General features: G+C 33.8%; 1 protein-coding gene across 6 annotated transcripts in view; it reads left to right on the plus strand.

Moving 5' to 3' along the window:
• Nucleotides 1–17,778, plus strand: part of BBS9 (Bardet-Biedl syndrome 9) — a 299,630-nt gene that overhangs the window by 47,406 nt on the left and 234,446 nt on the right. For all 6 annotated transcript variants that reach the window (XR_005566117.1, XR_005566118.1, XR_005566119.1 and 3 more), the window contains exons 10-15: nt 4,813–4,994; nt 8,261–8,337; nt 10,299–10,352; nt 12,822–12,924; nt 13,818–13,922; nt 15,967–15,981. Coding sequence is in view for 2 of the 6 variants with exons in the window: in XM_027729163.2 (XP_027584964.1) it covers nt 4,813–4,994; nt 8,261–8,337; nt 10,299–10,352; nt 12,822–12,924; nt 13,818–13,922; nt 15,967–15,981 (536 nt within the window). In the remaining 4 variants the exon portion in view is untranslated. The remainder of the gene's footprint in view (nt 1–4,812; nt 4,995–8,260; nt 8,338–10,298; nt 10,353–12,821; nt 12,925–13,817; nt 13,923–15,966; nt 15,982–17,778) is intronic.

Consider the following 17,778-nt stretch of genomic DNA (forward strand, 5'->3'; position numbering starts at 1 on the left):
TTACCGCTTAATGATATTCAACATAATTACATATTATTATTTGAACACTATATTTATATTATATGCTTGTGTGCAGAGTGTGCAAAGCATATTAAATACATAATATAAATAGACTCTTTGAGAGCAATTAAATTATCTGTTTTCATGTGTAACAGCAGAATTGGGAAGTCTTACACATAAAGCATTGCTTGTGAGGTAAGTTGAACCAAGATTTTTTTACACAGGAACGCATTTCAAGGGAGCCTGAGGGTGTTCCACAGGTACAGAGAACCAATTACAAATCAATAGTATCTGACATTGGGTCACACTGGATGTACTTTGAATATTTAGCTGTGGGTGTACTTTAGATTTTGGAATGTGTGTTTAATAAGAGTAAGATGGGCCTTTTAATCCATTAGTTCATGTTAGAAAATTCTTACAGTTTATTACTCCTAGTCTGATCTTCCTTCAGCATTTTATCAAATGTTTCACACAGTTGCAGCTTAAAATGACATTGAAATGGAACTTGGAACAACTTTGGTTTTCAAAAGCACTAAACTAAAAAGTGCTATTGAGATATTCACTTGCATATAATTGCATCAAATGGTGATAAAATGAGGAGAAAAATGGTTCAAAATGCTTGGGCGTGATGATGGAATTACTTTCCTAATTTAGTAGTTTTTAAATAATATATTATCAATAAGGAACAGAAAGTAGTATTGCAGAGAATTTTGTTTTCTAAAATGGTTCGTATGAGTAATATCAATTAAGACTACTTCTGAAATTGAAGTTTTATAAGCTATTATAAATATAAATAATTGAAGCTGTAAATAGTGTCAATAACCATACCTTGTCCTAAGAGTTGACCAAGGCTTAGCTTGTATCATTCAAGTAGAATTCAGAATGACAGATTCTAAGTCAATTGTGTGAGCCATCAGTTTGGCATTATATAACTGGAAACATGCAAAGCATTTTAATTTCTTCAAGAATTATATTGTGAGCAATTTGTTTAGTAAGAGAAGACCTACAAAAAACATATGCAATTATTATTACCCAAAATCCAATAAAAAATAGTTTAACAAATTATTACCATATGTGTGCAGGAGTTGCTTTGTACTGTGCAGTTATTTTAGATATGGAATAATTTGTTTTATACTTTGAGTTCCTCACTATTAAAGTGTCCCCTTAGATTTGCTATTACTTTGACTATTGTGTGATACATAGTAAAAGAAATAGTTTACAATAAAAGAAATTTAACAAGTAATTGAAATTCCAGATTGTGTGCAAAATGAAGTAATGGTATTTGCAGGGATATTGTGGGAGTGCAGTAGCTGTGGGGAAACTACTATAAAACTGCTAAAAATGCTTCCCCTCCTCCTGCTGCCTTTAACAACTGTTATAAAAGACTGAGAAAATAAAGCAGTCTTGAATGGCTGACAAACATTCCAACAGAGAAATTAATATATTATAAAAAATATGTTATAAATGGTTACCCATATTTTTCTTATTGTTTCTATTGATGTACAAATTCATGTACGGCTTTTAACAAGGAAAGATTACTGAAAAAGGCTTTTTTATATTTCTACATGTTTCATTTTGAACAATCTTCTTGAGACCCTGCAGAAGAGTAACTGAAGCAAAGGCAAAGTGTGATTTGTAACACTGTTTTCTTAAACCAATGCTTTTGTCCCTGAGATAGTGCAGACCTCAAGGGTGTCATGACTAATGGGAAAGTTGGTTGAAATGAGTTTATTTTAAGGTGGAGTTTCTGAATGTGCATTCTGTAATGCTGACATAAACTCAGAAGTTAAGAAAAGCATATTTTATATTGGTAAATCACCTCATTGATTTAAGTTGATCTCATATGATAGACTGAGTAGCTGCAGATGACTGCCAGCTTAAAGGTACATAGGAAGGCCTGTATTTACAAACCACTTTTGAATGTATTATACCTTAGTAGTATATCATCAAAGATTTATTGCTAACAGTGTAGCTATATTTCTTCATGCCCTTATGATTTACACCCAGATGTCCTCATAGATCTTGCCTTATTAGATTAACAGATGCAAAAACTCAAGAAAGAAATTTTAAGATGGTCCAAAGCCATTGCTGGAGAATTTTAGAAATTGTCTGGTTTTCAGATGTCAGTTTTCTTTCTTCAGCTGTGGAACAACCTCATGATGCAGTTTCTCTTGTTGTCCCCTTTTTTTTTTTTTTTTTTCAAAAAAAGAAAAAGTTATTATTTGCTCTGACTTAATAGCAAAGTGTGGGGCAGTGTCTTTGGTAGCATGGTAGCATCTTCCTCGACAATACCCAATTTTTAAAGACTTTGCTGCAACCACGACCAATCTGGCAAATCTCCTTGCAAACATTTGGCAGGCATTAACAAAGTCCTATGCATTAGGTGTAATTTGCATACTTTCCTAAGACTGTGTTGTGGTTCAAGTATTCACAGTAGTCTGTCCCCTAGCATTGTTCATATACAGAACTCAGGGCTAGCCCAACGTATTCGTTTCATGTGCCATCCAGAATTCTGTAAGTGTTGCACAGATGTGTGTTGTACAGATCTTTTTGGACATAAGAAAACTAGGATGAGTGTAATTTCAACAACAGACCCAGTCCTGAGCAAGGAAACCAGCTATAGTTGACAACAAATATTCAAGCAGGCAGAGAAACTAGGACTCATGTTTAGTTCCAGTTCCTCTTGAGAGTTTACAATTTGTTAGAAAACCCCTTTGGGATGCAAGCCCCAAGCTTAATGGTTGCAAATAGACCATGGCGTTTGCAGAATGGCTGCTAACCCAAGTACTGGATATGGAAGTTGAAAATCAGTGTTAAGTCTTCTACTTTCTTTTCTTAAAGTATTTGTTAGGGGAGTCTTGGCATCTCAGCCTTATGTGCTTACAAAAACAGCTTCCTATTACAGTTTTGCAGGGAATGCTAATACATGTTAAAAGTTGCAGTGGTAGCTGGAAGCTTTTCTGTGGCCATAAGTAGTCCCAAAAGAAAAGATTTTTTCTGTTTAACATGAACTTATATAGTAGGTAAGGGAAACAGTGTGTTTGAGCCCTTTTAGGTGCCTTCTGTTTGAGAAGGCAGTTCAGATTTGCATGTTTCACCTTTAGCAAAGAGGTAACTGGGGTTACCTGTTGTCCATACACTCATAATTCAACAAGGAGATTTATTTTTTTCTTTCACTAAGTAAAAATTACTTTCTGTAGAAAAAGAAAACTCAAGTTTATCTACAGCAACTAATTTGTATAGTGCCCAGTGGAGTCTTCATTCCTGTATGCAGTTATAATGTAACTGTACAGAGTTCAGATGATCTCAGTTGCAGCGTATTTTTTCCAGATTATTTGGTTGCAGTTGTGAAACCACCACTGGGATTGTGACCTTAACATACTATAAATAGGCATTTTGGACAGTCTAATTGGACCACCAGTTGTCAAAATGAATCTGTGTCACTGGTTTGCTTTTGTAATAACTATTAACCTGTGAATTTTGGAATGAGGTTTCCTATCTGGGTGTTCTGGAGCCATGCTACAAAACCGAGTAGGAAACCAGAGAATTCTATTTCTTTTATGTAGCTACCTGGCTTTTGTTCTACATGTATTTGATCTAGAGGAGGCACTTGAAAGGTATCTTACAAGTGTCAGTTAAAAGAATTCTTGTTTATTCTGTATGAATTATAGCTTGAACGCTTATATGAATGCAGTATTTTTGCAGGAGTTTAATTAGTGGGATAGTGAATTAGGCTTTCTTATCCAAATCACTTTTTATATCTAAGAATTAAATTTGATCTATCTTTGGCTCAAATACAACTGCCATATAAAACAAAGGCAGTTTCTGCTGTAAGATGTTCTACGTATGGAATAAGAGCAAATTACTGGCATAAATGTGTTATTTTGTGATTGTGAAAATTATTACAGGCTTTTAATTTAATTACAAATAAGCATTTTAAAAAATAAATTGAAAGTTAACTTTCTCCTAACTTTTGCTGTTAACATCTGAGCTAGTTTTTCTTTCCTGTCAGTTTGTCTTCTGTTTAGGAATAACTGTCAATGTAAGGAAAACGTTGGCAGTACTCCCTATTGTCTCATAGGTTGTTAAATACTTTCCTAAATCTTGCATTTGCACTGTACAGATCAGATAAACAAAATGAGTGAGATTTTTGTAGGAGCAATGAGGTACTGTTCCCTTGAGAGAAAAGAGACTATAGTGTAGCTAATAAAACACTCATTTGTATTGATTCAGGGAAGTGTAAGGGGAATGTTCTGGATCCATGTGGTTTCCTTTCTGAAAGATACTGCAGAGAACAGCCAGCCAGCGTTTGAAGCCAGCACAGTAGCTGCAGTAGCAGCCAAAGAATTGTTTAAGGGAGCTATTGATACCATCAAAGCCCTACTGCTGTCTTCACTGTGAGCATCTTCCATCCGTTCCTGATTTCTTGTAACACATCCTTTCCCTTCCCTTCCTTTATTGGGTGTTCCACTCAGCAAATTCCTTTTCCCACATAGGTGACAACTATCTATTCAGCTTGTTTGTTCTGATTCTTTCTGCTACCTCTCCTGATTACAATGATTCTGAGGTGTTTTAGCCGTCTAACACTAATTTGTTCTTAGGTGTGATTGCAGCAAATGGGAGTAATGTTAATGAAAACATCTGAATTGAAGAATAAATATTGTTATTTTCTTTTGGTCAAGGGATATTGTTAAAACCAGGAAGTTCTATTGTATTTGTAGATGGCACAGTAGAAGCAGCATATTTTCGATGTTACTTCTGTGATTCTTCCCAATTTCTTAGTGAGCCTTTTTTTTTTTTTTTTTTGTGCAGAGACTTGAAGGGTGTTATAGTCACTCTGACTGATGATGGGCATCTTCAGTGTTCATACCTTGGAACCGATCCTTCAATCTTCCAGGCTCCTAAGGTTGATGCTAGGGAAATAAACTATGAAGAAATGAATGCTGAAATGAAAGAGCTTCAAAAAATCATCAGGGAGGCCACAAAAACACAAGGTATACTTTTTCCTTTTCTGTATTTTTATGTGCTTTTATCCACCTAACTTTCCTTTTAGCACTTTAAAATATTCAGACTTTAACCATAATTACATTTCTGTAGGAAATTTAATATTTAATAAAGTTGAGCTTTTAATAGAAAAGCATGCACACAAAATCCTAGACTGTAAGGCTCTTGAATGCAGGGTTTTTCTTTGTATTTTCACAATGCCTGTTGGAACTTTCGAGAAGTTTACTTCAGGTTGCAGGTAATTCTCAGTAGTGCAAGGGTTCAGAGAAAAAACTGACTACCCAAAGGCAAGAAAACTTGAAGAATTTCAACAGCCTGATATAATTAGGGTTCAGAGAGAGCAAAAGTATTGCCAGATTCTGTTTTATTATTACAAATGGCTTTTTAAGTCATGAAATTAACAAAGAATTACTTTTGTTAAAGCAACTTTTCTGTTTCTATAATTTCTTTCAAAAGCGTATTTGAAGAACATAGTGAGAGATGTCAATACCCAAATAACTGATCATAATAAATTTTGGAATTGACATACATTGCTCATAACTTGCATTGATTTTATTGAAGTAAGGACACATAATTTCTACAGAGCTTCGAAGCTTGTGTTTTCATAAACATGAAGCATGGGTTTTTAAACTGTGTATGTGAGACTTGCACAGTGAATTGGAAGCATGTGATTTTACAGGAAACTATGGAAAAATCTTAGACAAATAGAAAGAACAAATTTTCCTGATGATCGTGAACATCTTCTTAAAATGCATAAAAGAAACAGTCATTGCTTTCTATGTGAAAAAGAGTGAAAAAGCTCACAGTTGAAATTCCTAGAAAATAAGAAATTATTTATCTGCAGTCACAAGTTTGATTCTATGACTCTAAGATTTCTATGTTTTGTAATTACATATAACTTCATCCATTATTGTGATAGACTCATATCCGGTTTTTAATTTTCCAAATCCAGAAATGTTTTATATAAGCATATAGATGTGGATAAATTCCACTGATTTTTACCGCACTTCTTCTTTATAAGTATCAGACAATTTTTTCTGGCTATCATAACCAAAGGAAAGAAAAGCATGAAGGAAGGAACAAATCCATTTGAAGTGAATCAACTTTCACTTGTTAGTTTTAACGTATTATGGGGAAGATCGAGAGAGAGAAAGGAACTGTAACTATCCTTTTTAAATATTTTAATAACTGTCACAGTATGATTGACAAGTTTACTTTGAATATTGTTGATCTTTTCACCATTCTCTCTTCCTCTTAATTTTCTTCCTCAGTATGTCTAATCTGATCTAAGTGCTGTTTTCAGATGAGTTTTTATAAATGCTCTTTCCATTGTGGAGAGGTGCTCTAATGATGTGTTTGACTTTAACTGGATGTAAAACTTGTGAGAGAACCTTTTTTTACAACAAAACTTTTTACTTATGATGAATGCCAGTCAGTTTTGGATGTTTTGGGCTTTTCACATTTTGGTTTTTTTCTGAAAACTTTAGCTTGAACCTTGATTGCCATTAAGTTACTCCTGAACATGACCTTTAAAATGAGCTGTTAACTTTTTTGTCTTTTGAATTCATGCTTGTGCAGTAAGAGCTTGTGTTGTTTTGAAAATATCTAACCTTATATGGAAATAATTTTTCTTTGTTTCATTTTGACTTTCAAATGTGGAAGGTATTTAGAATTAGGTCATCATATTAAAAAAACCCTTAGAGTACTTATTTCCATAAATGTCTTGTATTTCTGTCCAGTGCTGACCATTAAACTGTTGAACTTAAGCTGTTTTATACATTTTGAAGTATAAGGATTTACATTATAAACTGATGAAATATTTTAAAATCTTAACTGTTTTACTAACTTAAATCTAATATTACTTGCATCAGTCTGGATGACATAAGTGATTAAACATACGTGTTTTGGCTCAGTTTAGTAGTAACAAAAGCTGGTACTTATATGTAAACTTTGTTTGTGATCTCAGTCCTACTTCTAATAGAAAAATGTCAGTATGACAGAAGTTGCATCATAGTTTGCTTGAAGAAACCACCTGAAGAGAAATAATTTAGAAGGGATAGAAAAAGAATGGATTGGGCTGATCTATGTGTTAGTTGGGAGAACCAGTTCTTTTTAATTGTGGCTGTATGAAACAGGCCTAAACTTCTTTTGTAGGTGGTACTAAAGAAACGTGTTTTGCCTTTGCTTTTCTTCCTTGTGGCAAAGAGGGGCATTTTTCTCTGAGCATAAGGAAATGAAAACTTATTTTCTGTCTTCATCAAAATCTTTTCCCTAGTCCCTCTTGTTAGAACGAGATGCATGCTGTCTACTAGTTCTAGGTCATTTTCAGGACCTTCTGTGTAACAAAATTCTTTCAGCTTTCTGAATGTGCTCATGCTCTGAATTATTCAATTAGTATGTTAATTTCCCCTTTGCATCAAGTTTTTACTGGTTGTTACTTTAGAAACTATACATTTGCTGTTTGGGTTTTTCATTTTCCAATACATTTAGTCTTAAAAAATAAAAGATCTTTTCAGAAAAATGCAAATACCCTAGAGCTGGGCTTCTGGACTCTTAAGTAAGAGGGGGTTATATAATTCCTCATGGTATTTAAACTTTTAATTTGTACAACTTTTTTTTACATATATGAATCTGCGTAATTATTTATATGATGGATATAAATAAGTTCATACCATTCCTTTCTTTGTATGTTGACAGTACTGGAAATCATCTGGTAACATATTGTAACCAAGCCCCATATAATGTTCTATACATAAAACCTTCATATACTTCTTATGCAGAGGAATTGCATAAGATTAGACCATTAGACACAGAATTTTTCTTTGTTTAGCATATTTGTTATCAAATTATTTAGAGGAAAGTGCCATGATGTGTATAGTGTGTTGTTTTGGAGGTAGTTCTTTATTATTGGTGTATTACCATATGCATATGAGGACAAAAGTTTAAAAATATCGTATGGCCTCTGAAGATAATGGATATTAGGTGTAAAACCTTGTTACAGAATGCATCTAAGTCCTTTTTTGTACATAAATTAGAAATCCAAAATGACAGCCAGGTTTAGGTTTTTAGAAATCTAATAAAGTTGGGAAGCTTCTTTGGAAATATCAAAAATCATACACATTGCTTTTTTTTCTTTTCAAATTTGTATTCAAATTTGTGAATTTGAAACTTGATGCTGTTGAAATTGTATTATTTTTAGAAATGTAGCTGCATATTTGTTAAAGAAGAGGTGCTTTGCTTTTTCTTTTTCTTTCAGATATTTTGCCTGAATCTGAAAAACGGAGAGATCTAACTGTCACAGCAGAGGTTTCACCTGATTTGGATGCAGAATCTGTATGTACCTGTATGAAAAGGGAATTACTCTAAAAATATAAGTTTCACACGTGAATAAATGAGGATTGATCATGGATAGTGATTACTATATATTTTTATTTGTGGGACTGAGCTGCATAGCCCTCAGTTTTTCCTGAAGTAGAAGTGTCATCCTTAGATCTTTGAAAGATAAGATACTCAAACCACTCAGTTGCATTGTAAGAAATAACCTTTCTCTGGCAAGCCATTTTTCCATATTCTCTGGTATTGCAACCTAATTAATTTATTCATATTGTATACAGAAGTAGCTTACAAAAAATTATTCAGATTAAGATTCGAGAGATCTTATGCTGTCTCTTAAAACTTCAAACTTCAACATTTCAGAACATATTTCTTGCACTAGAACATCTGTAATGAGCCATTTCTGGCCACTAATTTGTGCAAAACTGATTTTCCTGGACTGCTTGCTGTTTAAAAAGTACACAAGGATATTATTCTCTGCTAAAGGGACTTTGTAATGCGTGCTAGTCTCCTTGGCTAGCTGCAATAATCTGCTTACAACACTTAGAACTGTTAGGTACATAGAATGTTCTAAGGCTGCTGTACTCATTTGCTTAACCTTCCAGATGCAATTGGTCTGTGTCATATATAAGTAACTCATAATATAAATCAAACTACAGCCTTGAATCTGTATTTCCTAAGGCTGCCCATATATCTTAGTTTGCTGTGTGGTTGGCTTTTCTGTGTGTTTTTTCAGTCGGAATCTAGAAAGGAAAAATCTGATAAGATACTTCATGGGGAAGGATCAATAAACAAATGTAGGAACAATTTTAGGGCTTCTACAGTGACCTTGGAAATCACAGGCTTTCAGATGCTACTTCTGCACTTGTAAAAAGATTGAAATTGCAGCGTGTGGTAAGAGCAAAGAGGATATAGATGTATTAAAACTGATTAGATAAGCAAGTGGAGGACCAGTCTGGCTATTTAACACCACCTCCCGTGTATGGCCTCTGATCCAGGAAGTCCAGATAGTTTCTGAGACTTGAATATACTAAGAGTCCATCTCTTTACACCTCTGCTATTGCTTGAGGATCAACCACTGGTCACCAGAGATAGTGAGCATGGCAAGCCAATATGAACGTAACTGTCTTTTTTTAACTGGAAAAGGTACATGATTTTCAAATGAAAGTCCTACTTCTAGAACCCAGAGAGCCTACCAGCTTCCTGACTTTTTAGGAACTTTGCAGATGTGGACCTTATACTGTTTTTAAATTACTCTTTCATAATGAGAAGTTATAAGGTCAAATCAGTAATTTGGTACTATAGCGATATGTTTCTTTATAATAGTTTACACAGGAACATTTTCATTAACTGTAGCGACTGACCTGTTTCAAAATGAAATATAAGCATAAAATAAAATTAAAATATACTGCAAGGTCAAGATGAATTTTGAAGTAGATGGAATTGCCTGTTGAAATAGAAATTAGCAGGAGTATTAAAGTGCCTGCTATAATTTTCTTTTAAAGTTTAAGTATATTTCAACTATAAGATAGTGTGTGATGATTTTATAGGATGGACTATGGTGTGTATGTAATATATTGGCAGGTTGGAAGTCACCTTTCCCTACTGAATAGCAGAAGGTATTTCCAGAATTTGAATAAATATACAGTGGAAAGTAGTGTGCCAAACAAAACAGTTTCAAATATTCATATATACATCAGAGTGTATTAGTTTCTTATGTATACCACATTCATGACCTTTTGCTATCCTTTTTGCAGGCAATTTCAAACAGAGACTTTACATTTTCAGAAGGAACTCAGAAATGTATTCTGTGTATGTTAATCTGTCATAGGAATGACAAGTCCTTTAATCTTAATTCTGTGTTTACCAAGTTGATGATAGGAAAGTAATATTGCATTCATTGTGTTCACTCATTCTTGTGGAACATTGAATTTACTCTGTTTTCATCTTTTTCTTCACAGCAAGCCATTGAGAGTGAAGTAAAAGCAGAGGCGGTACCATCAGTCACAGTAAAGGTACTGTGCCTAACTCAAACAGTAGCATTCAAATACTGGTGGCAAATTGTAAAAAAATGTCTCTTTCTGTGTATTTCACTAAGAACACGAAAATGTGTAAAATTCGAAATGCAATAAATGCTCAGTGTTTTTCCTCCTTAGTATGACAAGGTGTCATTATAGGAAGCCTTCTGCTAAAGTCAAAAAGTGATGCAGTTTTATTTTTGATAAGTAAGAGGAGACAAGAACATTATTACCATGCAATGAAGTAGTTTTTGAAGTCATGAGAATAATTTTGCCAACACCTTTCGAAGGCAATAAATGTTTCATTACTCAAATGAGAGGTTTATCCTCTTCAGTTGCCTTTTTAGTCATCAAAAAACAAAAATAGACTTTCTTTTGTAAAAAGACTTTCGTAGCTTTTGCTCTTGAAAAAAAAAAAAAGGAAAATCTAATTAGAAGATTGATGTTATTGCACTCCTCCATGAGAGTTGGTACCTGTAACTGATTCTAAAGAAAGTGTGAGAGTGTGTGTGTATGCAAATGTAGTTTTCCCTCAGTATTGCCTAAAAAGGATCATGATTTTTATTTCAGAGTTTAAGAGGATCTTTTAAGAATATCAAGGAAGCCTCATTTTTGAGAACCTTTTAAGTTCTCCTCTTGGTCTTGAGTGAAAAGTTCAGAGGGTAACTGGACTGTTTGAACCAGATTCCCTTAGAATAGTGTGGTTTAGTTGTACTTGGTCCAACAAATTTCTCTACATTTTTAAATGCTGAAACAATATGGGATAAAGTCATAATTCTGATAAAGTCTTGATAGTTTTGCTCAAAGAAATTCAGATGAATGGCATTGGACTTTGGACCAGGCTGTTTGAGACTATAAGGCTATCTTAAAATATGTAATATAAATTTAAATTACCTCAAGACAGGTGTGAATTTATCGGCTTTTAGTTTACATTGGTGCCAATATATTGTATAAGTGAGTTATTACAGTGGAAATCATTGTGTTTATAATAGCCAAATTAAATTCTTGGGGAGCGGTTACGATTTCAGTACTGGGAACACAGGTAATTCCCATTGCCTTCCTTTATCCACTCATTATTGCTATTGTAAGAGCCAAGGTAAACCCTGTTTAAAATGAGCATGGATGTGTTTATATATATTTAATAAGCTTTTTAATGATAAGACATTATAATTAATTCTGCTTTCTCTTTTCTTGTTTATGTATCTCAAGCCTTTTAGTGAGACAACAATAGTAAATGGAGTTACCATGCATTCAGTTTTTTCTAGAATCTTTTTTTCCTGCCATAAGTTCCTTTAACTGATCATATGTCTCCATTTCTTTGAGAAATGCACCACAGTAGTATTTGCCAGAAACTTTAAATATCACTGTCCTGATTACTGATTCTGAAGAGTGCAGTCTCATGTCTGCATGTTTTTAACTCACTTAATTGGCATAATATCTTCATTGATTCCATCGACATTGTTCATATTATTGAGATTCTGGGTTCATAAAATGGGTAAAGTTTACCTGATGTATGTACAGAGGTAGATGTTATTCTTCCTTGCTAGCATTATAGCGATGGATAATTTGGGAACCTGTTTGCAACTCAAATGTACCGTGAAACATAAATCAATGATGATGTTAATTATGTTAAAGTAGGCAAAGTTCCTAACGCTTTAGTAATTTTATAACTAATAATATTTTTCTAAACTGATTTAACCTGGATGTAACAAGCTCCTTCGTAGACCAGCAATACAAAACAGATGATATTAGATATATGGTCCATGTCTATGCAGACCATATTCAGATCTCAGTCACCACTATACTTCCATTTTAGATATGAGTTAAGTACATTCTTTTGATACCCATTAGTTTTGTAGCAGAGTAACTGCATACAATAGAAGCAGCGAGAGCCACTCCAAATTTTTGTTTAGGTCAGCTCTTATAATCTGGAGTTTTTATTGTTCTGAGTATCCTGTATTTTGATTGTCTTATTTTTTTTGCAGTGAAAAAGTCAAGTAAGAATCTGAAGTTATTCAGAAGACTATGCATTGCTCTTTGCAGTTAAAGAAAGGAATTTATTTGGTTAGCTTAGATTTTATTATTTTTGTTTTTTTTTCACTTTAGTCACCTAAAAGTTTCAACATTTTATTTTTGTTTACATTTGAATGAATGCACGTGACCACTTGCAAAATATTGACATTTTAATTGCCACCTAAGTATTGGTTTGTCTTGGGTTAAAATTACAAAAAAATGAGAAATTCCCTTAGGTTTTTTTAACTTTACAAGTTACTACATTTCATTTTTAGTCGTAAGTAAATAAAAACTGTGAAAGGTTTGAAGTTGAAATTTTAAGTTCTGAAACATTGTTGCTGAATTGGTCTTTGCAAATTTTTTATATCTTTTTGTTGGTTATGTCTTTTTTCCTGCTGTACAGAGATAAATTTGTTGCTTCCCTTAAATACTTCTTTGTGTCACTTGATTTAGATAACAGTCCAGAGCAGAGTGGCTGCGCAGAAGCCGAGCCTGGCAGTCTGTGTGCAAGCTCCGTTAGCAGTGACCTGTGACCAGTTCGTCTTTGATGATTTAGGTAAATTATTATAGTACCATTACAGTATCTGAGGATATTGGAAAGGTGTAGTCCAGCTTCCATCAAGTGCATTATTGCACTCCACGTCTTCTTGATACTGCTTAGTGGAGGAAGATGGAGTAGAAAGGAATGGAGTTGCTTCATCGATTGAGGTATGATGGGTGGCGGGTGAGGAGAGGTGGGGTGGCAGCTTTATGATGGAGGCAAAAAAAAAATCAGTTATTCTGTAGTACTTCTTCTGGGGTATTTTTTTTTGCTGATAATTCTGTCTATATAGAAATGGCAGTATTGAGCTACAGGAAGGGACGGAAAGTTTGTGTGCTGGTGGACAGTCCAGCATATGTTCTCAGCTTAGCATCAACTGTTTAAGGATTGTAGCCTTTTTCTAACTTTGTTGATGAGACTGCAGGTGGAATTGCCTTGAAGACTAAGTGGAGCTCAAGATGAGACAAGTGTGCCTGCTGTTTCAGTTGTGACTACAGACCATTTCTGCTCTGAAATGTGCAGTAATGGTCCCTATTGAAACAGGGCTTTATTGACTGCTATTCTCATCTGAAAGGACAGTTCTTATGTTTTCTCAACATGTGGCAGGAGTGATGACTGATGGCTTTGTAAAATATTAAAATCATAACATAAAGCTGCATTTGTTTTTATATTCTCCATATTCAGTGTGCTGAATTGTTTTATTGGTTATGCTTCAAGATAGCTGGAGGCCCAAGTTTGCCTTTTACAAATAAAAGATTTTTTTAAAAAAGCACGTACCGTGATTTGATGAAGGTGAACTAATGGAAACAACTACCATAGTTTAGCAGAATAATTCCCAAACTGCTAGGAAATATGTTGTGTTCATTTGGATGCTCCTATTACTTGATTTAATTTTGTGTTGTTTTTAGAACCGGATTCATCTGAAACTGTGGTCCTGTCTGTCTTTTTGAAGGGGAATTGTACTCCATCAGAATTAGAAGGAAATTGCATGGTTTCATATAATATACCAACAGGTAAGCCACTGGAGATTTCAAATTAATTTATATTTTTTTGAGGCCTTTTTCCTCACATATTTCTTATAAATTTTCTTTTGAAATATATTGAAGACAGTAGTAATTAAAGAAATAATGCTTATCTAGTCTTCAGTTTTAGTTAATATTTTATGTTGCATCAAGTTATGTAATTGGCCTTACAAAGGTAAAGTCATAAGCTTATTGCTTGTGAAACAGCTGTACCAGCTTTCCCATCTTGTCCTATCAATTTGCTTCTGTTCTGCTCTTTAAGGGACCACCTCTTGGAGTGAGAAGTTGGTTACGCCTTTATGACTATTCGGCCTTCTGGTCTGCCGACAAATGTGATGAAAACTACCTCCCCACAGAGGAGGAGATTTGAATAAGCATTAGGAGTGATTATTCATCACTTCCTTTTTAACAGATGAACATATTCATTCTCAACAAATAAACTAACCCAAAGGATAGAAACCAAGTTGTTATTTTGTAATGCCCTAATGATCCTAGTGATAGAATATGTAACTTTTTCCTGATATCCATAACTGATTAGCTTAGTTTTCTACACACAGCTTTGTGAATATGTCAGGTTACTGAGAAACTATATTTAGGAGGGCTTCCATGTTAAGTTAAATGCTGCATAAACCAGTTAAAGCTGTCAGTTCTTTGCTTCTCACTGCTTGGCTTTGCTCCTGCACCTCCTCCCCTTTTGTTCTTACACAATCAACAGTTGTTTCTCAGCCAGATTTGCTGATTTAGTTCACTGTGCAAAGACAGAGCTATGCCAGCAAAAACGGAGTAGATTGACATGAAAGACTTATAAGTTAATGTAGGGCTTCTGTGAAGGGTGGTGGTCTTGAGTACCTTATCCAATATAGACACTTTTATGTAAGCATTTCCTTCACATCACTTCATACTTGAAACATTGTGTTTATGGTGATAGTCTATGCTGTGCTATGACTGAAATGTTTATTTCTAGACACAACTGGAACTTGTGTTTTTAAAGAACTTGATCTTACCCTTTTTAGACATGGCTTGCAGATATGTGCGGAGGGTGGGAGTGGAAAGGATGCTCCTCCCTTCTTCTTGAGAGCCTGCATGAACAGCTTGTACAACTTTAGTCCCTCTGTAATGTGATTCTGACTTCATATTCCTTGTGAATGACATGCTGTACATTTGTAACTATCTAAATTAGTGTTGTGGATTAGACAGGTTTTGTGGGATCACTGTACAGGTGACTTATCAGTATCTTGGATCCTCTGATTTCAAAAGCTTGCTTTTTGTTTTGCTGGTCTTGTTTCTGTGATTTTGCTTTGGAAGACCAGCAAATGAATGTTTTATTTCTTTCAGGTAATACTAGTTAAACGTACACTTATATTTTAGTTGTTAGGTTGGATTTGGCAGTTCTTTTGGTTAGGGGAGTAAAGAAATCTTACATCTCAAGTATGTTTCATGGTTTATATATGATTAAAAAAAAGAACAAGCAGACATGACATCTAACAGAATTAGGCAACTGAAGAAGAAATTTTAAAAACTTACCTTTGATGGTCGAATTTGGAAGACTTTTAATTAAAGGAACATAATTTAGATCTGCTAAATTTTTGGATATTTATTTACACTATTAAGCTATGATAATTCGATTACATACAAATACTAGTGTTGCTTGGCAGACAAATCCTTAAGTATAATATACTAGTAAATAAAAATTAAGTGCCTTTGTGACTTCATTTTGTCTGAAAAGAACCTTTTTCCTCTTTTGTTTTTTTTTAAGATATTTGTATTTGTGACCAAATCAGTCTTGAGTCTATCTCTGGAATTCATCCAGCTGAAGTTTAATGAGTCAATCAGGTGGATGGGGTTGCACTATTGATGAATGTGGTCTCATGTCTGGTTTTTGGCTAGTATCATATCTTTATGTATTGTCTACTTAACAAATGTGTCTTAAATTCTTAAAAACCTGTTACTGCATTTTCTCTTTTTTTCTTATTTGAGTAGTATCTCATGTATTCTCTTTTTTTTTTCTTTTGTCCCATTGCTGGTTATATGGTAGAACTCAATCCTGAAGGTAAGTAAATGAAAAAATGCAAAGTTTGAATAGTTTCATGAGTGACAGTATATGCTGAATAAAGCAGAATTGGAAGGGAGCTGTTATTTTAGCTATTATTTCTACAAGTTCTTATTATCCTTGGTGTGATGCTATGTGAATATAGTGTGAATATAGAAAATAGAAAGTAGTAAAGATATTTCTTAGTGAAGTATATTGCACTTCCTTGTGTGTAACAGGAATTTTACAAAGTATTAAGTGCCTTCTGCATTGAGATTGGAAATTCAGAACAATTGTGTGATTTTTCTTTACCATATTTTTAGCTATTTTTTCAAGTTTTAGCAAGACCTAAGGCAGCTAAATTATAGCTTTGTTTGGTGCAACTGGAACAACTATTAAGGATTCGTGGCTAGTGCTATGCTGTTTGGACTGAGTAGCTCTGAGAATGATGTCACAACATCTCTTTGTTTCAGTTCCCATTGGAAACATCTTATTCAAGGCTAAAAGGCTGCTTTCTATCTGAGACTACCAGCAGTACAAAAACTCTGCTGTGATCATGGTAGCTATGATTCTTGGAAAGGCTACAATTAAAAGACAAAACAAGACTGGAAAGTTAGCTTATGTATACCTAGACTAAAAAGGGAGAAGAGTAGTTTTGCAGTGCAGTAGTAGATATGTTGAAAAGATGTAGTGCTTGTACAAAATATTTTATGAACGTTAATAATATATAGTAAATACAAATTCCTTCGTGTTTTGGGAAGGTAAAGTAGTTGCTTGTCATAGGTTTAGAGATCAACTGAAAGGGTATTTTCAGTTTTGCAGTTTTCCTATACAGAAGTTATAGATGGATGTGTATTTGAGTCTAATTTTTCAATACTTATGCTCTTTTGAGCATAGTAAGTGAAGTAAAAAGTAAATAACTGTGTTAATGGTACCCTGGTTTCTGGATATTTCAGTGAACCCTACAGGAAATAGACGCTAGAACCATCTCAATAAGATACTACTCTTGACAAGAATACTTATTTTCTTGTGGCATATTTCTGCTATACAAAGTATTTTAAAAATTAATTATCAATAAAATATAATAAAAGAAATCTATATAGTTTCAAAGAATAACATCCTAAAAATGAAAAATTGGAGTTTTTGTTAAGAACTATCTACTCAAGATGAAAACCTGCTGCTGAAGAGAATATTGCTGAGATTCCACACAGCAAACTTTGTAGAATCATCTGGGACAAAATCTGTTTGGATTACTGTGAGGTGCACTGGACTACTTAAATTTAGGGTTGTGCATACTGGAACAAGTACCAATTCTGAATATTTAACATGGAGATCTGAGTTCTAATGCTTTTTTTTAATGCTTTTTATAGTGTACATTAATGTTATGTTTCAAATTTAATTAAATGAACGAATGAATAACTTGGAAGTGAAATAGTAACTACAAGGCATTAACTGTTTTATTACTTTTATCAGATAAGTGCACAGTATGCCTTTACATACTAGTACTTTATGAGATGTTAGACAGTTTCTATTGTGTTTCAGGTTAAAGAGAATCTGAATTTTTTCCCCACTTTTTTTTTCTTTATTACAGAGCTGAAATTATGCAAAGTATCCCAACTGTAGATGAAGTGAGATGTATTGCTAGACATAACATCAATGGGCTGAAAAACTTCTGACTTCCACACATTGCTACTTCTTTGTAGAGTTTTCACTGTAGTGATAGATTTTGCTGGAGCTTTTGGTTGTTCTTATATATAGTTGTTTTGGATTAATCAACTAGAAATCTCCCCAGTCACCTTCCAAAGCTAGATAATATTT

Source organism: Pipra filicauda, unplaced genomic scaffold (assembly GCF_003945595.2).
Source record: "Pipra filicauda isolate LSUMZ 115617 unplaced genomic scaffold, ASM394559v2 scaffold62_size3274119_pilon, whole genome shotgun sequence".
Lineage (NCBI taxonomy): Eukaryota > Metazoa > Chordata > Aves > Passeriformes > Pipridae > Pipra > Pipra filicauda.